General features: G+C 42.6%; 1 protein-coding gene across 19 annotated transcripts in view; it reads left to right on the forward strand.

Moving 5' to 3' along the window:
- DTNA (dystrobrevin alpha) overlaps positions 1-21,992 on the forward strand; it is a gene marked incomplete at its 5' end in the record, with an annotated part of 293,426 nt that overhangs the window by 241,429 nt on the left and 30,005 nt on the right. For 10 of the 19 annotated variants that reach the window (XR_014795374.1, XR_014795375.1, XM_084888345.1 and 7 more), the window contains 5 exons: positions 3,289-3,366; positions 3,909-4,001; positions 13,727-13,814; positions 16,318-16,415; positions 18,021-18,134. Coding sequence is in view for 17 of the 19 variants with exons in the window: in XM_084888345.1 (XP_084744471.1) it covers positions 3,289-3,366; positions 3,909-4,001; positions 13,727-13,814; positions 16,318-16,415; positions 18,021-18,134 (471 nt within the window). The remainder of the gene's footprint in view (positions 1-3,288; positions 3,367-3,908; positions 4,002-13,726; positions 13,815-16,317; positions 16,416-18,020; positions 18,135-21,992) is intronic. The other 9 variants (XM_084888339.1, XM_084888352.1, XM_084888353.1 and 6 more) reach the window with 2 other exon arrangements.

A 21,992-nucleotide genomic window follows, 5' to 3' on the forward strand; every position in this document is an offset into this window, starting at 1 on the left:
TGTTGATCACTGTGATCATGATTGTTGCACACAATATAATTTATTTCTATAATGCTGCTGTTCTGTGAGACTGGATGCAGGACTTCCATTTAAATTATTTTATTTTCACACTCAGTAAGAGAAAAAAAATCTTTGACCAGCACTAAAATAGTAAGCTAACATAAGCAGAGGTGGTTCTTAAAAAATATGTTTCAGGTTTAAACAAAAACCCAGGGAGCTTTGTGTGTAGTTCTGTTATCTAGAACCCCCCAAAATGTTTACACTTGAGCAAAACTACTTGTGTCAGTTGTCACCCTTCAAATGTTAAGGGTGAATTTAAGTAAATAGATAAATAAATATGAAATATTTTACATGTGATAAACATTAATATTTTCAAAAAACTATCTTAAATATATTAATACATGCAATAAACATTAATATCTCAAGAAAAGGATTTTAAATATGTTACTTACATTATACACCAATTATTCAAGAAAAATTATGTTAAATATAATAATATTATATGCAATAAATATTGATATTTCAAGAAAAAAGGATTTTAAGTATAATAATATTACCAAAACTGTACTAACATAGTATAGTATCACAAAAGTTGTAGAAAATATTAAAATTCTGCAAATAACAAGATTACATCTATTTGAAATACTTTTAAGTTGCTTCATTCTTCTAAAACCAGTGTGTGTGCACGGGGAAAGGAGAAGGGGAGAGGGGGAAAAGCATTTATCTTTATATATACTATTTTCCAAAGGTCTAAAAAGGAATTGGTGAGAAAATAGAGAATATTTTAGAAAGAACATGTAGTCTAAAAGAAAACTTCTTCCTCCTTTTCTTTAGCAGAACACGTAAACTTCAAAATGTACCTTCTCACACCCTCCAGGGTAAGATTGTCACCCACTCATTACTGATAACATGTGTGCAAAGGCGTGCGCCTATACATTGGCAAGGGCCTGGTGAAAAGAAAGTGACCACAATAAGAAAATACATACAATTTTAGAGATAACTGGCTTGCTTCTCCTTGGAACTCAGATTAGAAAAGATTCCCCGCCCATTCCCAGTTCAGAGCTTAAGAGGAAGAACGCATTTAGATTTGAAGACGGGACTGTAGGAGATAGAAGCTTTTGGAACTAGATTGATGTGAAAGCCATTGCTGCATTCTGACGCACGGATGTGGCAGAAGTGTTCAATTCTTGGTAAGAACATAGCTCCTGTGTTTGATCCCAAAGTCCAAGATGAGATGGACATGCCCCCTCACTTCTCCAAGCAAACTGCCAAGCTACAAAAGGAAAATTTAAAAATCCAAAGTATTCTGTACAATATTGTGAGCATCCATTGCTTTGAAGAGATCATAATAAACTACACATTGCCACTATTCTCACAGTGCGGGAGGAAAATTTGTCACGTTGTCTCTTTCTTCAAACACCTTAGGAGCTGCAAAAGAAACTCTGGTGAAGGCACTTCATGTAAAGTCTTTATAGACCCAGGTTTTATGTGAAACCTGCTTCCCCATCAACTCTCTAAGTTCCTGATCCATTTCATTTTGAGAGAGTATTTGGCTTTGGTTTTGATTTGTTTTATTCATGCACTTGACTTCCTCTCTATTTGGTCATAATTTTGGCTTCCCAGAAATAAGTCATTAGGAGCAGAATTTAAGGCTAGTTTTTGGAAATATAGAAACTCTGTGGACAGTGAGTACCAAAACTCAGAAGTACTCCTGGCATTAAAAGCTGTAGCAAAACAAAATAAATTCTTTCTTTCCACAAACTCATAAATACCGATAGTGTCATCCCCATATTTTCCAAGAACTGATTCCAAAAATTTATGTGGGAAGGAAAAGGAGCATGAAAGGACTTAAACCAATCCTGGCATGGGCCAATGCAAAGAAAATGACAACAAAAAAAAAAGGAGAGAGATGTGTATACAGAGAACATCCGCTCATCCCCTTGAGGGAGGAAGGAACTTGGAAAGAAGAAGAAAAAGGAAAGGAGAGGTAGAAAAATGGAGTAGAGGAAGGACAGAAGAGTTAAAAGGAAAGAAAGAATAAGGCCACCAACAGAAATCTGGCCTACCGCTCCCTTCCTGGCCCTGGCCCTACACAGACTGATGTCAGCAAGGCTCCTCCAGAGCTAATGTTGGTGTTACGTGATGGGACAGGATTTACGGACACATCACCTTCCCCCCATAAAATTCACCAGGCCGTTTGTAACAAACACATCCCCTGACAGACCCTCCTATATTTCTTTTCTCCTCTGGTCCTTTCTTTCTTCTTGTGCATTCAACATTAGAAGTTGTACCCATGGAATTGTAATTCAGCTTTTGATTTAGCAAATATCCCCACAATTTCTGGGCATCGAGGGGCAGAAAAGCATAACAAGACAGGGAAATCATTGATTTACCACAGTGTTTTGAGTGGTTTTGCAAGAATCTGAGGTTAATCGTATAGTAGGTACAATATATAACTGAGTTACGAAAAAGAAAGTTGGAGGAGGTACTTGGGCAGCAGGGAGACAGTAGTTACTGGATAATGAACATAAAGGGATATGCTTCAGGAGACCAGGCTTGGGGTGCTGTTTTGGTGGGATGATGGGAACATATCAGCTACAATGGCTTAAAGTGGCTGTTTGGCCCTGACTGGCAGGTTTCATAGTCTTAGAAGGTGGAGATTAGTATGCTGAAAAAAAATGTAAGTTCATCAGGAAGATAAATTCTCCTAGAACATTAATCATTTCCTTTTTAAAGTCAATTTTGTGTGCACTTGTACTTTGTGTAATACTTTGTGTTAATAATCAGGGATTTCTGAAACCCTCTATGTGGTGCTTCAAGTACAAAGCACTTCTAATAAGACTGCAATCTCTCAGTAATTTTCAACATTCTATTCAACACAGAAAGTTGGAGAATATCGAGAAGGCTGCAGAAATAAACTCCTTGACTGAGATATAAAGGATGGTAGGAGGCAGGGGACCATTGGGCTGTTTACAGGATTGTCCGTAATGAATGCTGAATGAATTTCCATTCTGTCCAGGCATAATGCAATCTATTTGTTAAGCAACGGGCAGAGAGGTCAAATCTGGGATCCTGGTGGTTTCTGCAATTGTAATAATGGTTGTCAGGCCAGGTTTCTACTCCTCGTTCAAGTCTGTGGAGAGGGAAAACATCTTGAACATTTCAAAATAATAAGAGAGCTGTCCAAATGGAGCTTGGCTGTAGACTTGGGCGTTTCTGTCGCCAGTTCTATTCTTGAATGCAATGCCGTGTTTACGCTCTTCTTGGCTTTCCCGTCTTATTAACTAGCTCTCCTCCCAAGGACAGTGAAGTAGAGCAGAACAAACTGCTGGCTAGGGCTGCTCCGGCTTTTCTGAAAGGCAAAGGGTAAGTTAAAGCCCGAGTGTACTGGAATCTGGAATTAACTGCATGGAAAATGAAGATTCCTTTTGTCAACATGCTTTGCGTTTGGAAGACCATCTTTGATTTAGTAAAAGCAGCTCCGTTATAACTCCATTAACAGCACCAAGCAGTGATATTTAGTAGGAACGTCTGTGTTGTTACTCACTTTCCCTGATTTCCTTTTCTTTTTTTTAAAGACTAAGCTTCAGGTTTGATTTTTCAAAGGCTACTTAATCTTTGCTTGCAGCTCGCTTACCATTCAGTTGAATTTCTTGGCCTTGGTAGTTTGAAGATTGCAAATCTGTTTTCTGGAAGCCTGTATTTTTCAAGTTTGGTGAGATGCAATTGTGAATTTCATTGCTTGGATTTTGTTGTGTCTCGCATCCAACAGCACTTATTTTTTCCTTTACTTGGTTGGTTTTCCCAATGCCTTTTTCCCCACCCGCACGCACTAACGCACTCCTACCTGCTCTACCTCTTTCTGCCCGCCTCCCCTAACACACCCTCTCTCCTCCTCCCTGTTTCAGGATCCAATACAGCCTGAATGTGGCAGACAGGCTAGCTGATGAACATGTGCTCATCGGGTTGTATGTCAACATGCTTCGGAGCAACCCTTCATGGTTAGTGCAGCCTTGGCTGCTTGGCTGACCATAAAGAGGGACATGGTCCCTTCTCTTGACCAGCAGTCTCAGCAGGGGGCAAAGCCACTGATGCCAGAGGTATCCCTCAGGCACTTTTTAATGGATTCCATTCCAATGTCTTCTGTGATGTAATTTTGGATATTTCCCATTAATGTGCCGTAGAAATATATTTTAGCCGAAGGGATAACGTGTACACATGGCACCATGCTAAGGATCAGCATCCAGGTGGGTGCAGGGGTGTGGGTCCCACAGTCAGTTCTGTGTTACAAGGGCAATGTCAGAACCACACAGGGTGATGCAGGAATCTGTCTTATTGCAAGGACAGGTTTGTCTCTGCTGACATGTGAAAAAGAGGAAGTTATGGAATGGGGTCTGACCCTGGAAATCGTTTCCTTAACAGTGATTGTTTTTCAACTTTTCTCTGACTCGCAAATGTTTCTGGGTAGCCATCAGATAAAGCCTGCTTTCGAGTCCCTGACTATGCCAAGCTCACTTTCAGATGTGAGACATGTATGGATTCAGGTAGCTCTACATATTGGGATAAAGACATTTGTAAAGTTTTTCTCTTTCTATTTTTATTGTGACATAAGAGATTCCTCTCTTTGATTAGTTACTTTGTCTTAATAATAATTGCACATTTTTTATTTTAATGAAAATATATGAAAAACTATATAAGTATCATATATTTCAGATTGGTTTAGACTATTATTTTACAAGCATGTTTAGCAAACCAGTTCCTTTTCACTACTATGTCTCAGAAAGCATACAGCAAATACTTGATGCTCATCACATCACCACTCAGTGTTATTAGCCACTTTGTTTCTAGAACATTTTCCCTTGACTATTTCCAAAGTTCTTTTCTATTCCTGAATCATTTTTTGCATAATTAATACATGAAATAATTTTAGGTGATTCATTGATGGGCATTTAATGATTACATATTTATCTTAATTTGTATTCTTTTTAAATATGACCAGCATATTAGTTTAATTTTATTCTTTTAGGAAATAAAAATGGGCTCTCCTGCTAAGCCCATCTCTTTGTTCAAATTTTTTCCCCAGCTTGTAGATCGAACAGTTTCTCCTCTTTCTCACATCTCAGCCTCTCAGAACTATAGGAGGAAAGAGTGATTGCTTGAATCTTATTCCCAATGAGTTTGGTTCCGCCATGCCATATGGTGGCTGAAGCAGTGAAACTAAAAATACAGATTTACAAAAGGAAACAAATTGTGTGAGTGATCTTTAAAGAGGAACGCAGTCGATACAGATTTAACCATGTCTGAAGGCGATGGTGTGATCTCACACGGCATCCTCTCCCATGGTGCTGAGGACACTGGCTCTTTCGACTACTTCTCTTTGACCTTCGCTTAATTAAAGTTGTAACAGAGTCGTCTCCAAGAGGGGGGAGCTCAGAGCGTTACCAGGGGCCTCTTCCCTGCTCAGGTGATTAATCACAGCGGCTTGATGGCCACTTAAGACGGTAAAACTGTCACGGCAGAGACACCGTGCGTCCCCGTTAGGAAGATGAATCCATGAAACCACCTCCATTTTAATGGCTGCTGCCCCCATATTTCTCAGCACTTTCTTCCTGTCCTTAAAAAAATTCCAACTTATCTTTTGAATTTTTCATTTTTCCTTCTGTTTCCTTTCTGTTTAGTTAGATCCTAACAATTCCCCACACCGTCCATGATTATATGAGCACCGTAACGATCGCTCACCTCCTTTGTCATCCTCATAGCTATAATTTTTACCATCATTCAACTATGGTGAGCTACATAATGGTAATAATCGAAGAGCTGCCGTTTTTTTTAAATCCCTACCTCAGACTAAGCACTGTTGAAAGCTTTACTTATGTGCTATTGCATAAATGACATAATCATACACAAAATACATATTAATACACTATTATTTACATAATTTATAGTTCTATAAATTATTTACATAATTTATAATTACATAAGTTAATCACATAATTATTTGCATAATTTCCCCTAGCCCTTAAAGCAAGCCTATAGAGGAAGTGCTATCATCCCCTTTTTATAGAGAAGTAACGGTAGCAATTACGAGTGTTACAGGACTCTCCAGTCACATGGCCACTAAACAGTGAGGGGAGCAGGAAGTTTGATCATTAGCCACTTGAGTCCAAGCTCATAACCACTAGGCTTCATTGCCTTTTATGAAACCTACATCTATCTATGCCCTCCAGAAAGCTTTTCTGGACAGTCCTCCACCCTGCATCCACACACATCTATTTCCTAAAATTGCAAATCCCACTGTATTACTTCATTGTGCTTTCACAGACACTTGGAGCACACCGTGATAACAAGAATGGTAGTCGTTAGAGTGGATGTATCTAGTTCTCTGCCTTGTGATTGCTCATTTTGATCATAAGCTTCAAAAGGGCAAGAGCTCTGTCTTCAGTCTCTTGTATCTATCTCACCACAGCACCTGAACATGAGTACGTTGTACATTTATGAAGAGCTTCAAAAATTACGGAGCCCTTACCCACACATCGTTTGGTTTGCTTGTTAAGTCCTTTAATTGTAGACCTTATCATTGCCATTTCACTGATAAGAAAATGTAAGCTCCGAGACATGAAGTGACTTATCCATGGTCACGTGCTAGCAAGGGCTTGCACACCGGGCTGACACAAGATCCCTTCTATGTTCCCATCATGCCTCAGCCTCCCTGTTTGTGCATCTTTCATGAGATGGTCTACACATAGGAACCTAATAGCTGTTCTTGGTTAAACTATCTATTTCCATAATTAATCATATATGCTCCTGATTAACTATGTGGGGTCCTTTAAAAAAATAGGTACTGCTTAACACCGTGAGAAACGGACTCATTTGTAAATAGTCTGCTGCTAAAGTGCAAGAAGCACTTCTGTTGTCAGGGTTGGTCAAGCTGTCAGAGAGGCCAAGTAAACTGTAGCTTCAGGGAGAAGTCTGCCATCTTCCTAATTCAGTGACATTTTAAAAGCCTTCGTGTTTTCAAGCACCTTCTCCAAATGGGGAGGAGGGGCCTCAGAATATACACTGAGGGCTTTTCTGCCCTTCCCTATAGCTCATCGAGTGCCTGGGCTTACAGCAGTTCAGAAGGACTGACCACGACAGGCAGCCCAAAGGATCCAAAACCAGCCCAGAACTTCCAACTCTTACCATAATTATATTTTTACTACTGAAAAGCTTCTGGCATAGTTCTCTCTGCAAAGGTCCCCTGTGGATGAGAGGAAGGGGTACAGCCTATACTTTGATGTCAAGATCAATTGTTGTCACTCAGTTAGACCCCTAATCTCACCTAACCAGGGAAAAATTTGTTCTGCATGTGTATTTTCTCTCAAGTACAAGAAATGGTGCATTTAATGCCCTAGGTCCAGCGTACATATCTGAGGTCCAAATTTTTCTGGGCTTGCCTGCTTGAAACCCTTGAATAGATTCATCTTGTACTCAGTTTACACCTCGGACCCCTCGCCTCAGCCTAGAAGCCTGTGTGGGACTAGCTCTTGCCTACCAGCCTCTCATCCTCAACTGCCAAGGGGTCTTCCACTCAGTCATAATACTTAGTCACATCAGCTTTTGACTGATTCCTCAAAACTATTCCTAAAACTGCCCCAAGATCAGGATGCTCGATCTTTCCTATGCCTAGAACATCCGGCCCCATTTTGCCCCGCCCTCTCCTTCCTCACACACACATGCACAAGCTCCTGCTCAGGCTTCCAATCTCAGATTGAAGTCACCTCCTCAGGTGGGTTGCCTATATTAGTCTCTATCATGGCATGCTATTTATTTCATTCTCACTAGAACTGCAACCATTGGTCGGTTGGTTGGTTGGTTGGTTGGTGGTTGATTTACTCTCTATTTTCCCCTGAGGGTGCAGGGCCTTCTCTGACTTACCCACCATCATGTCTCTGACATTTTACGCAGTGCCTGGAACATAGTAGGTGGCCAATAAACATCTGTTGATGCTGTAGAATATCCATAGTGCTATAATACAAAATCCCTCTCACACTAAGCAAAATTGTTGGGAGTCCTCAGAGAAATCTTTTTTACTAGTAAAATAAATATTTTTTTTACTATTTGAAGCATCACCAATTATAAATTAGCCCTTAAACATTTAATGTAAGAGTAAAAAGTATTAAGCTTGATGTAGAGAGAGGTGGTAAATGTGGATAAAGACAAACACCAGCAATTCACTGGTATGAGAAAAGCAAGTGATGGGAACAAAATTAAAAAACTGAAAGTTTCATATTAGTTTTACTAGGGCTACTATAACAAAATACCAGCAGCGGTGTGACTTGAACAACAGAAGTTTGTTTTCTGGAGGCTGGACATCCAAGACCAAAGTGCTGGCAAAGTTGATTTCTCCTGAGGTTTCTCTCCTTGACCTGCAGATGGCTGCTTTCTCCTTTATGTGGCCTTTTGCATCTTCTTTTCTCTGTGCTTATATATTCCTAATTCCCTTCCTCTTCTGATAAGAACAAGAGTCCTATATTCAATAGGGCCCCACCCTGAGAACCTCATTTAATCACTTTTTTTAAAGCCCTATCACTAAATACAGTCACATTGTAAGGTACTGGAATTTGGGCTTCGACACATGTATTTGGGGAGACACAACTCGGTCTAACACTGAATTCACTGAATCCTATGCCTTTTACATGTTTAATGTGTAGGCTATGATTTTACCTTTTCCTATAAATGTTGTTGATTTTGAAAAAGTGCAAGTAGATTGCAACCTATTGAAAGGAAAAAGGAGTTGTCTACACTCACTGACAGTATCTCTTTTATATGAGTTTCATTTCCTTGTTAACACATTCCTTTCTTCTGTGAAATGTTTAGGAGCTGTAGTTATAGAACTAGACTTCTGAGAAAGATATTTCCTTAGGAGGCTAGAAATAAGTATCTGAAGAGTGTCACATATCTGCATTGGCTCTGTTGTATCCACAGAGGTTTTCTCAGCATAATCAGATGATAAATTGATTTTAAGATGTGTTCCCTTCTCCGTTATAGATTCAATACATTGTAAGTTTCCATGGAAGATGAGAGTGACACTACCAATCTGATGAGGCTATAGATTTAAATTAGTGTAGTACTGGGCACATGGGAATAACTCAGTGTTAGTACCTCCCTCCTTGATTTTGAATAGGACTGGAGGCATCTAAAAATATTTTAAAATTCTATTTTGTAAGCTCTGTCCATTATAATATGATAGAAATGAAGTGATAGCTCATGTGTGTTCAATATTGTTGAATGAATAAGCTTCAGAGTACGCTTATTCCAAATGTGCTAAAATAAAGAATTCAGAATGGGACCTGGACTCAGATGTTGTTGGATAAATTGTACAAAAAGGACATTTTGATTAGAAATTCATGGCAGTGGGCAGCTTTGCTTGCAAAAGCAAGGAAAAGAAAGAGAAGGCTATTACTGTCCAGCTAACTATTCCCTTTGTCTAAGAAATCAGAGTTATAAAGACCACCTATTGCTTCTATAAGTTCTTTCATTGATTCAACTTAACTGTCTTTCTCCTTTTTGGTATAAACTAGAATACTGAACAGTAACCAATCACATTTGCTTGGGCAAAAAGCTGATTTATAGGTAAGGAAGTTATGGTGCAAATTGTCATAGCAATTTTTGCACCATCGAGAGTAGAGTAAAAAAAATTCTCACAGTCTTACCATGTGCCCTGGCACTAGTCTAAACACTTTGTGTGGATTTGGGGTTGTTAGCCATGAAGTAAGTTACCATACTACCCCTGTTATATTGATGAGAAAACTGAGGCACAAAGAGGTTGACTTGCCCTGAGTCACACAACTAGTAAGTGGGAAGGCTGAGGTTTGAATCCAGAAATGATCCAGCCCAGCCTCCCACACACTCTTTTATAACACCCCTACCAGTTATTCACCCCTTCTGAGAATGAGCATTTCTTTTGAGTGGGATCTTACCCCTTTTAGACACCATCTGCTTTCCTAATCTTTACAACAACATCAACAAATGTAAACCAAAAGATAATTTGCCACGATTGGGGGTGGAGATCTGATAATGAATATGAATGAGCATGATGACATTTTTATGAACTTTAGCACCTATACAAAGCAGACGAGGAATCTATATGCAGTCAGGCAATGTATCCCGGTTTTTTATCTCCACTCAAAGTGAATCTTCCACAGTTCCATTTTAGATAGCATGGCAAGTTTTGAGAATGCATTCAGAGTCCAGAAAGATGGAAGAGGTGAACCAAAGACCATGGTAGTGTCAGCTAAGAGAGCTAACCTTTATACATCCTTTAGTCCAACTAATTCTTGGGTAGTTGTTGCCATGTTCTAAGTACTGTGCTAATGCTGAAAACATTGAACCATCCTGCCCTCAAAGGAGTGACAGTTTAGCAAAGGATAAAGACAAGGGAAAAGTCAATTAGAATGCAGAGGGATTGCAGCTATAAAAAGGGCAGTGCGGTACAGACTGCTGTGGAATACATGAGAAGCTATGAACCTGAATTTGGAGGTTGGAAGTAAAGGTAAGAAATGGCAGCTAAAGACAACAGCGGGATGAAGAGAAATTAGCCAGGTGGGTGTGTGGGGAGGAGGCAGAGAAATGATTCAGGGCAGAGAGAACATGGTCCCTCTGAGGAGCTTATCTTGAATAAGGATGCAGGGCCTTATCCAGCTTGTTTAAGAATTTCAAAAAACGAGAACCTGTAGAAGGGTTTCATGCATAAGACTGTTACAGCCAACCTCATTTTTAAACGATCACACTGACTGCAGGATAGAAAATGAATTGGAGAGAAGACTAAATCTAAAATCAGAGCGACCTGTTGAGAGGCCTTTACACTAATTCAGGCAAAGATCAGTGGCATGGAGCATATCGATGACAGTTGGGATAGAAGGAAGTGGAGGAACTTGTGAGTTTATAGAAGATAGAATGTAGGGCCTTGTCCATGATTATACCATAGTGGGTTGTTAAGGTTGCAATAAAGGAGTTTGAAGGTGCCACTATAGAGAAGCCATTATTGTGCAGATTTTATTATTATTATCTATGAAGATTGCCAATTTATGATTTCCCATACTTTCCTTTTAAACCTGACAGTAAAGTGCCAACACTTGAAGCATTGAGAGTTCCTTCATTTTTCTCCTCAATCCTCAGTCCCATAAAATCACTTCCTGGACCCCAGTATCACTTCATTCTTTTCCGCCCTGTCTTCTGCTCACTGACTCCTGACAGCCTGAACAGGGCTCTATCTGGTGTTTTGCTCTAAACCAACTGCAAAACATAGGCCATAACCTCCTAAAGCAATCCTCCCCTTGGCGTTAATGGACCATGCTTTCTTAGGCAATAATTCTCCTGCTAGCCATTTCCATTTTAATAGAAGGGTAGTACCTGAGGCCTAATGACCTTAAAAATTAATCTCTGGTGATAAAATTCCCATCACCAAGTGGAAAAAAATATTAAGGAAAACATACCACTTTGTCTGGCAGCCTTTGGGTGACATTATTTGGTTGACTTTCTCACCCTGGCAGTCAGAACAAGACTGCAGAGAAACAAACAAACCAAAAATGTGAATAAACCCCGAGTCCCCAGAAATCTCTGCTAAGTCACAATTTACTAAGCCATCGCTTGACTGGGCCACTTGAGTTTCCTAGAGTGCCATTTTCAACCACTCGCAGCAGCCACTGGCCATGTATTTAAGGTAGACGCTGGAGAGCTTTCAAAATAATCGATCTTCCCATTCAAGATTCCGTCTACAGAGCAGCCTCTTTTTAATTCATCATAGTCTTGTAGCAACATATTACTGATTCCAAAGACTTGAAATGAATAGCCAGGGATAGAGCAAGTGTTGGAATCCGTATTTCTTTAATGATTTAGGGATTATTGGCCATTCATTTTCAACCATTTGTAATTGAAGTCTTGAAATAATGGGATTTATCAGAGAAATGCCTCATTCACTCTCGTATAATCTGAACACTCTGAAATGGCATAGGTGGACTCATAAATCCTTTGTGTGCACAAAGGGGCAATATATCACTCCACCCCTCATTCGGCCAGTGCTGGGGGAGGAAAAGTATAGAGGATGAATTATAGCTTGCTAGACCGAATCCCATAATTTTACATCTTAAATTTCCAGGAGGCTTCTTTATGTAACTTTCCTATTGTTTATACGTACTTGCTGGTCATTCGTGATAAAAGACACTTTGATTATGGGTTTTGGTTTTTTGTTTGTTTGTTTGTTTTATCAAGGTTTTTTGTTATTTATTTACCAAAACACTCACAAACATTTTTGACCAAGTCACTTTCAGGCCGTCAAACACATCGTTATCCTGGGCTTGGAGCGAGGGGCCCTGTTCTCTACACAGTGTTTAAGTAGGCTTTCAGTCACTGATACACCAGCCAGAAATGATAAACATGTTAAAATCAAATGAAATTGCTTCTTTGTGGGTAGTTTTATGTTTAAAGCAAAGGCAGTGGAACTTCCTTTCTCGTTAAAGCTGCAGCAAGAAGTTCCGTTATTGCTTTTGGCCACTGCGGAGTGCACATACCGTGTTATAAAGACAAACGTCGGCTTTATAGCATCAGTTTTCCAAAACTAACTCCCTTCGCTTTGAAGTTATTTTCTTACTGCAAGTCTTTTGTATGCCAATTAAAATCTCAATCCACAGGAATTGATACTATACCTATGTCAACCTGAAATCCTAAAATTTTCTGTCATAAGGGAATGTTTGGAAAATACCACACATACTGCATGGATATCCGATAAATGCTCATAAAAAGTGATCTATTTTACATAGTTTAGATGTTCCATCTTATTTTCAAGATCTTCTAGGTCATTGCTACTCAAAGTGTCCTTGGACCAGCAGTACCAGAGGATCGATCTCAGAAGCTTGTTAGAAATGCAGATTCTCAGGTCCAACCCTCCTCTGCCCACAGGGAGGGGCTGGTGGCTCAAGAGGATTTTCATGAAGTTGCCATCAAGCTGTTGGCTGGGGCTGTGATCTCATCTGAAGGCTCTGCCCATGTGAATTCATTCACAAGGTGCTGGCTGGCCCTGGCGCCTCATGACATGGGCCTTTCCACAAGCCACCTAATGGCATGGGACTTAGCTTCCAACAGAGCAAGCAAGCCAAAAGGGCTCAGAGAGGGAAAACATGCCCCAGACAGATGCCATGGTCTTATATAACCTAACCTTAGAAGTGACATTCCAGTACTCCTGCCATATTTTATATTATATTCCCTAGAAGCAAGTCAGTAAGTCCAGCCCATACTAAAGGAAGAGGCTTATACACAAGAGTGAACACCAGGCTGACCACCGTTGTTTGTTTTTTTTAAATCTAGCGTCCATATTTCCTAACATGCCTATTTTGTACATGTATTACTTGTGTTATGAGGAAATAAAAATATCAAAAGCAATAAAATTAAAGAGAAAATATTCTTTTATCAGAATGTTCATCAAAACCATCACTCCTCCTTGGAGCTTTCTCAGTAAGACAATTGGAGTGAGTGAGACAGGATTTATTAGTGACCTTCCTGGCCACATACTAGATTCATGTTATGGATTCATGTTATAAATCCAAGTCTGAGATCATAAGCCTAATAGGATTTTATATCGTTTTCAAATTTTTGCACTGAAACATTGAAATAGCAACACCCTTGGTGGCGATAGGAATACATGCATTCTTCCCGCCGCCTAACAGTCTCCTCGCTCTGTTCTCAATAGTATGCTGGAGAGCTCAAACCGGCTGGATGAGGAACACAGGCTGATCGCCAGGTACGCGGCAAGACTGGCGGCAGAGTCCACGTCGTCTGTAAGTAGTGGGAGTGAGAGGACGTCCTGTTCATTGTTGATCCCTTAGCTCAGGAGTAGGGAACATCTGGCCTTATATAACCCAGGAAGCCATTTGGTCTGGCCCTGCCAAAGCATGAGGGGTGAGTTAATGTTTGACTAAATACAGCAGGCTAATGTTTAAGTTGATAATTCTGTATGGCCTGAGAGTGATGTTATAAATATCCAAATGGCCCTCGGCAGGAAAAGGTTCCCCACACCTGCTGATAGTCGGTGCTACAACTAGGCAGAGCTCCAGAGTACTATGTGGTCTCCAAGACCTAAGAATGGTCCCACTCCTTCCATCTTTTCCCTTCTCAGCTCTCATTCTGGTACCAGAGATCGTAGTTTGAGTTATTCTGTTACAACATTGCTGAAACAGACTAACGCCTGATTCCTCTGGATAATTCTGGATCACTTAATATAAAGAGCACAGCAATGACCCAAATAAGTTTCTGCTTTTGTTAATAATATGTAAAATATGTACGAGAAAGAGAAAAGTATGCAGTGAAATCAGAAGAAAAGCCTGGATCACAGGTCAAAGCTGCCATGTGCCAGACTTAGCTAGAGAAAGGCATTTCGGATATGAAACGTAGGATCTCAGACTTATTCATTAGCAACTCAAATCGTTTCTTTTTATTTCTTTTTCTTAGTCCTTTTTTCAAATAATTTCTCTTTTAAAATAACTGCTAATTAAAAAATTATAGAGAAGCTTTACGAAAGCCAGATATTTACCACACTTTAACCTTTCCTACAATCACCCTTCCAGATGTTAAAAAGCAGGCTTAGGCAATGGATACCATTTTTTAAAGTCTGGCATTCTTTGGTAGAAATATTTTTTTAATTGTTTTGAAATCAGTAAATATTGACATCAAGAAATTTCTACAATGTACTGTAGAGTAGAGAAAGCAAGACACAGGAACGTATACATAATCTAACCCTATTTTGAATTAGTGGTTTTTAGTCACATGAAATTATATCCCTCGGTTTCCAAAGTCCCAAAGTCCCATCTCCCTTAGCCAGTCCTGGGAAAGGTGCAGCTGGGCTTCAGAAGAACTAGAAGCAGAGCCAATTTCTGAAGCTCCTGGTCCACAGTGGAGCTGTGTCCACATGGCATTAAGTTACTCCCAGTCCCTTAAGCCAGTATGTGGAGGCTGCAACGAGAGTCTCAAGGGAGGTAGAGGGAGGGAGGGATTCTCTTTGGTTAGGACCTAAATATCTCAGATTTCAACCCCCTAGGGACTCACTCCCAGGTATGATTGACAGACAAGCACTTCCCACATCACCCAGACACTACTGGGCATGCATCTATTGTGTAGTCCCTTCCCCCATCGACCTGCAGGGAACAGAGCTGTAGAATCTGACCCTATTTTTATAGAAAATGACTAATTAACCCTTGACTAAATACACATACACACAAACACACACACACATATATATGGTATATTATGTGTGTGTATTTAATCAGTGATTCATTTGTCTATAAAAGACACTGAGTGTCCATATTATTATGATCTCTGAATGCATAATAATCTGGCCACTCAGTGTGTGTGTGTGTGTGTGTGTGTGTGTGTGTGTATATATATATATATATATATATATATATATATATATATATATATATATATATTAGAGGCCTGGTGCATGAATTCGTGCATAGGTGGGGTCCTACCAGCCTGGCCAGGGGAAGGGGACATAGGTGGTTGGCTGGCCTACCTGCTTGTTAGACTCCTGGTCAAGGGGACAATTTGCATATTAGCCTTGTATTATATATATTATATATATACTCTGAGTGGCCAGATTATTATGTGTTCAGAGATCATAATAGTCTGGCCACTCAGTGTATAATTTATTAGGAGTTAATTTGTATCCACATATACATGTATAATTATATATATATATATATATATTATAAGAATGGAGAAAGTTATGACTGCATATATACCAGTTGGTAAAGCTGGTTGCATGACCAAGAATAAATATATATATATATATAAAATTACATGTAAAGAAATGCTAAAAGTATATTAACCAAAAGAAGAAGAAAAGAAAGTCATACTAACTATGATTTCAAAACTATGAAATTTCTAATTGCATATTACAGTGGTTGAACAGTAATTCTAGAGAAAGAGTTATCTCAACAGTGAGTATGTTTTATGCCCACATATACTGAGAGGATGGTTGCAATGGGAACAGCATGGCCAGAATAAAAGAGCTCCCCAAAGACTTCAAATCAGAAAGCTAAAAAAAAAAAAAAACAATTTTTTTACGTTTTATGTATTTGCCTGCCAAAGATTTGTTCTGCTTCTCATTGTGTAGATGTGCTTCAAACCCACCGAAAAGTTGGTCCTTGGGAGCAGAATGGCCATTTAGTTTGTGTATCTTTGCTTTTTGGTTTGTACAGAAATTGTTCACTTTTTCTCGCCTGCACATCTCATGGTTGCTGTCTCTTCGATTGTAAACCGTGCAACCCTCGTGTTTTGCAGCAGCCAGCTCAGCAGAGAGGCGCTCCGGACATCTCCTTCACCATCGACGCGAATAAGCAGCAGAGGCAGCTCATCGCGGAGCTGGAGAATAAGAACCGGTAAGGCCGCTCGGCGCTCAGCCGCAGTGGTTTTTTGATCAAAGTGCCCATTGACACCCTGCAGCCAAGCTTTCTCATGCCCCGGTTCTTCACCCTGGGTGGCTGTGTGAGGCCACGTTCTGAGAAGCCTGGGCCGGGCCCAGCAGAGCAAGCACCAGAGACTGAGGGAGCCTGATGTACAGGAGCTCCGGAGCTCACAGGCCCGCGTCCGTGTCACCTCTGCCACTCACGTGCTGTTGAACTTGGGCAAGTCTTCCCGCTGGCCTGTTCTTTGATGTCCTCATTCATGAAACAGATAACAGGGGTATCTATAGATAACAGGATTGTTATGAGGGTGAAAGAGACCACGATTACAGAAGACAGCGTAGCTCCTTATAGACTAAGCACTCAGGGCTCCTTCCATAGCTTGACATTATTTCTTTTCATCAGAGCTGCTTCCTCCTTGGCCTACCTGGCTCCGCCATGGTTCTATCCTTACCACCAACAACGAGAGCCAGGGAGTCCTGGCATATCAGGATGTTGGCCCTGGAGGCCTTCAGTCAGGGCCCTGGTTCTCAGGCTGAGCTCTGTGAGACCCCGGAGCCTCCGGAGAGGTGCCGAGGAGGGGGGAAAAGACCAGGAGCACCCTTCCTCTCACTCCCGGGCCTCTGGGTGTGGTGTGCTGGGGAAGCAGACAGGGGTGAATGCGCCTTTCGGAGAGGAAGCCATCCCCCTGGCTCACCCGGTTCTCCTGCGGTTCCGGTGCTTCGTTCTGTGTCGCCGGCTGGAGCCCAGCCCCTCCCCCGGGAACATGTGACTTGTTGCCTTGCTAATGGCTTTTAGCTCACTTCGGGGCCATTTGCCATACACGGGTCGCCTCTCCTTTATGGTCAGCCTGGTGTTCACCTCCACGCAGGGCAGCCCAGGCCCCACATCAGTCTCACCCCTGACAGAGGTCACGCCGAGAGCTCTCTAATGTCACAGACGCAGTTACAGCGAATCCCCTTAAAACCGCTTTCCCTCTTTGGGATCCATTGCTAAGGCTGACAATGTTAGGAAAGGAGAGAGAATTTTGCCCAAGCGTGGCCTTCTCAGATAAATCCCGTGAGCGCGATGTCATTCCTGGCGAGTGGGGGGGGGGGGGGGTAATTACGTTTTGTGAAACGAGCCCCGTGTATTCACGGCTCCCCTCCGAGCCCTCTGCCTTGGAAGTGGCAGCCCCTGTCTGGTGTCCGTGTGACCATAAGTAACAGGAAGACACGTGTTGGTCCCGTTAGCCGTGCACTCTTCCAAGCCAAGCACACGCCCACGGCGGGATATTCCCCACTAGAGAGAGGAGCAGGTCCTGCTGGGAACGCTCAGCCTGGAGGCTCGGGGGTGCCGCAGCCTCCTCCCAGCTCAGACGGACCAGAGGGGGAGTCGGACCCTCTCCTCCACGTGGCCCGCTGGCTGCAGCCACGCCTCGTAAACAGCTGGGTGAGGGAGGGTGGGTGCTGCTCAGAAATGTAGGGTGGCCCCTTCCCCTTCTGGGCGCTCGTGGCCCTGAGCCACTCTGCTCAGGCGTGAGGTCCAGGATGCTCTGAGAGTTGACTGACCCTGGTCTCTTGCTTCCTCCTCTCTCCCAAGAGAAATCTTACAGGAGATCCAGCGGCTGCGGCTGGAGCACGAACAGGCCTCGCAGCCCACCCCGGAGAAGGCGCAGCAAAACCCCACTCTGCTGGCCGAGCTGCGGCTCCTCAGGTAAGAGGAGCCCCCGGGCCTCAGGGCGCCCGGCGCCCGTGCCTTCACGGAGGCCTAGCAGTCCGGCCAGCACTGGCCCTTCGCCAGCTTCTGACCTCCGCTTGTTTTTTTAACTGCACACACCTTATTGCTGAGATTTGGCGGTTGGAGGGAGAAGCTGTTTCTATTTTATTCTTTCATTTGATATAGGGAAAGGAAACCATCCTTTAGGCCAGAAACAAAATCTCTGCCTGGAAAAAAATTTAAATCAGATTTCTTGAGTTATTTGTGCCCTCAAAAGTGTGTTTATAATGCAAATGATCAAAACAGTTTTACATTTACATATGTACCTGGAACCCATAAAAGGGAGTCTGGTTTTCTCTAAATCTGGGTCCCTAATCTCTTTACTTACAGATCTTAAAACATGGTCCCCACACTTTCTTGTGCTGCATGTGAGTGTGAAGACCTGGGCTTACCTCCTCCGTCAACATAAAGCGTGGGAGTTGGAAAGGACCTTAGGTCATCCTGTCCAACCCCCAAACCTCAGTGCCCTCCTCCGCGTCAGGAAGGTAGAAGTAGCAGGATGTGGGTGAGGACCTGGCGCCCTCTGCACTGTGAGCGAAGGGAAGGCATCAAACTGGCTTCCCTCCCTGCCTTGCCTATGGCACGTGCCCAAACCTATGTGGGTAGCAAACAAAACGAACATAAATTCAAAGGCATTCCCTCGTAGCAGTGTCCTATTTCACAGGGCACTTTCCGTCAGCAAGCACAGCACACTTCCCACCTTTCGGTTTGGGTGCCAAGTATATTCCTGACATGGGGCATACTTTTTTACATATAGTCACATGCCACGCAACGCTGTTTCAGTAGACAACAGACCGCATAGACGGCGGTGGTTGCACAGTCTGTAATGGAACTGAAAAGCTCCTGTTGCCTATGATGTCATGGCCGTCATGTTGTGGTGGCTCGGTGCGTTGAGGATGCTGGTGTCAACCGGCCTGCTGAGCTGCCTGGCAGGTGAAAGTATAGCGCACACAACGACGTACAGCGCATAATGCTTGACGATGATCATGAACGACCATGCTTCCACTTTATGTAGTGACAATACTAAACCTTCTATCGTTATTTCAGTGCAGACTCTTTCTATTTTTAAAACACGGTTTGCTGTAAAACAGTGTGCCACGTCGCGCCGGCAGCAGCCTCACACATCTCCTGTTTCCTTTGTCTCTTGATAGCATCGTTTTGTCCTGTGCTTGATGTGCTCTCATACTGCCTCGCACAGACAGGAACATGCTCTACAGGCGTGTAGCCTGGGAGCAGCAGGCTATCCCATGTGGCGTAGGTGTGCCGGCTGGACCATCTAGGTTTGTTAAGTGCACTCTGTGATGTCCACACAGCAAAACCAGCCACGGATGCCTCTTCCAGGGCACGTCCCCATGGTTAGGTGGGCCACAATTGTACCGATGCCTCTTTTCAGAAACATTTGCCAGAGTTAGGCTGTCATTTACTTTCTCCTGGGAAGCCACTAAATGAAGCAGGTTCTGTTTGGAAGGGACCTTAGGGTTGTTTTTTGTGTGTTTTTTTACCAAATACCTAGTGATGGGAGGCGTGGATGTTTTCTGGGCTTCCTCTCTAACCCTGCTCTTCAGACATGTTATCATCCGAGCTCGGCAGCACCTCTGGCCGAGCCTGCAGGACCTGGGACCCATGCACCTGGCTGGTGGGCTCAACCCTCCACGGGAAGTAAATCTGAGTTTTGGAAAGGGAATGTACAGAACCTGCATCTGGTGGGCTGCTGAGGTCACATCAGACTTTAGAACAACTACATAAGTTAACAGACAAAACAGGAATTCTTCCTTTCCAACCTGTTTGATTTTGGGTCTGTCTTCAGAGAGATGATTGGAAATTTTTGCACATTCTACCACACCATCCCCAGAAAGGATGAAAACGAAAAGAAGGACAAAGTGATGTTTCACATCTTCCTCCTCCTCAAAGGCTTATAAAAGGAATGGCTGTTTGAAAGTATCTTTCACCAAAGAGGATGGTGTAGGCCCTCTAAGCTCACAAGTTGGAAGTTAAGTTGGATACATGCAGAAATATAACTGCATAAGGCAACTCAGAAGCAGAGTGCTCCCTCATCTACACATCTGAGCACTTTTTCTCCACCTGAAATGTCCTTTATGCCTCTTCTTCTGGCTGTCCCATTCTCCAGTGGAGGGATGATGACTAGGAATTTTTCATAAGCATTTTCATCCATTCCCACCAGTTAGCATTTGCCTTCCAACGGATTTGGTTCCGTTTGGATAATCCAGTCTGGGAAGGCATCTTGATGTGCCTGGGTCACCGTTGATGAGTTTTCCAACTGACATTTCTCCCCTCTGGTCCTGACTTGGTGTTTCCATGGCCCCAGCTGAGCCTAGAGCTACACGAAGGAGTCTGGCCTGCAAGAACCCATGTACCTCTGGCACTCATTGTCAGCTGGTGCCCCTCACCTGAGGCCTGAGACACCTAATCCCAGCTGATTTGCTTTGCCTAACTTCACACTCTACACATTTCTTCTGCCTGCAAGAAATATCTTCACTTTAAGAGTATGTCTCTAGCCGAGACCGGTTTGGCTCAGTGGATAGAGCATCAGCCTCCAGACCCAAGGGTCCTGGGTTCGATTCCGGTCAGGGGCATGTACATTGGTTGCGGGCACATCCCCAGTGTGGGGTGTGCAGGAGGCAGCTGATCGATGATTCTCTCATCGGTGTTTCTAACTCTCTATCCCTCTCTCTTCCTCTCTGTAAAAAATCAATAAAATATATTTAAAAAAAAAAAAAAAAAAAAAAAAGTATGTCTCTAGCCTGGTGATAGGGCTCAGCGGTTAAGCTTCAACCCATCAACCAAGAGATCACTAGTTCCATTTCAGATCAGAGAGTATGCCCACGTTACGGGCTCGATCCCCGGTAGAGGGCATGCAGGGGGGCAGTTGATCACTGATTCTCTCATCAATGTTTCTGTCTCTCTATTCCTCTCTCTAAAAGTCAATAAAACCATATTTTTTTAAAGAGAATATTTCTCTAGGAACTTATAAACCACTTGTTCTGTGCTAAGCACTTTCACAACTCGTGGATTTCACAGACGCCCTGACATCCCGGGTTAAGAAACCCGGCTCCCAGTGTCCTAAGCTTCATTCTTTCGTCATGTCATATTTTGAAAGCACGCCCAGACAATGGCCTCTTCCATAGTTACTCCGGCCTCCGTTCACATTGAGGGGCGGCCAAGTAAAACAGCCCCAGAAACGCCTTTCTGAAGCTCTGACAGAGGTCTTCTCCTTCCATTCCCTCCTTCCTGGGCCCTTTTGTTGAGAAACCAACTGGCCCAAGTTCTTTTAGCTCGGGGACAGGAGAGGGGAGAACGGAGCAGAGCTTTGCTCCTCGTGAAATCACAGTTTATTTTTTATCTGGAGAGCACGGTGACCTTTCTAAATGATCATAGTTTCCTTTTCACGTTAGCCACAACGAAGCTGAAAGCCAAGTTTGTATGCCAGATCTAACAGCTAACTAGGATGACCTGATGGGCCTTTCTCTGTGTGCTAACCCAACACTTCCTATGGGCTCTGCTCCACGTTCACTCTTGCATAGAATTGCTGTTCCTTATCCACAGGATTCAGGAAAGAGGCAGTTGTTAAAGAAGTCAAAGGAAAGATTGCCCTGGTAGTAAGCCTTAAGCGGCAATGAAAAGCTGAAAATATATTCAATAAGAATTGAGGTGTGTTTATCAATTTTAAATCGGTCATTCGTTATGGAGCAAGCCTATCTGAAAGCAAATTAGAGGTGTCTCGTTTATCTCTATAGCCTGTCCTCCCACAGAGCATCCCTCAATAGGACGAGCCCT

The sequence above is a fragment of the Pipistrellus hanaki genome (assembly GCF_964339955.1).
Source record: "Pipistrellus hanaki genome assembly, chromosome: 6".
NCBI classification, from domain to species: Eukaryota; Metazoa; Chordata; class Mammalia; order Chiroptera; family Vespertilionidae; genus Pipistrellus; species Pipistrellus hanaki.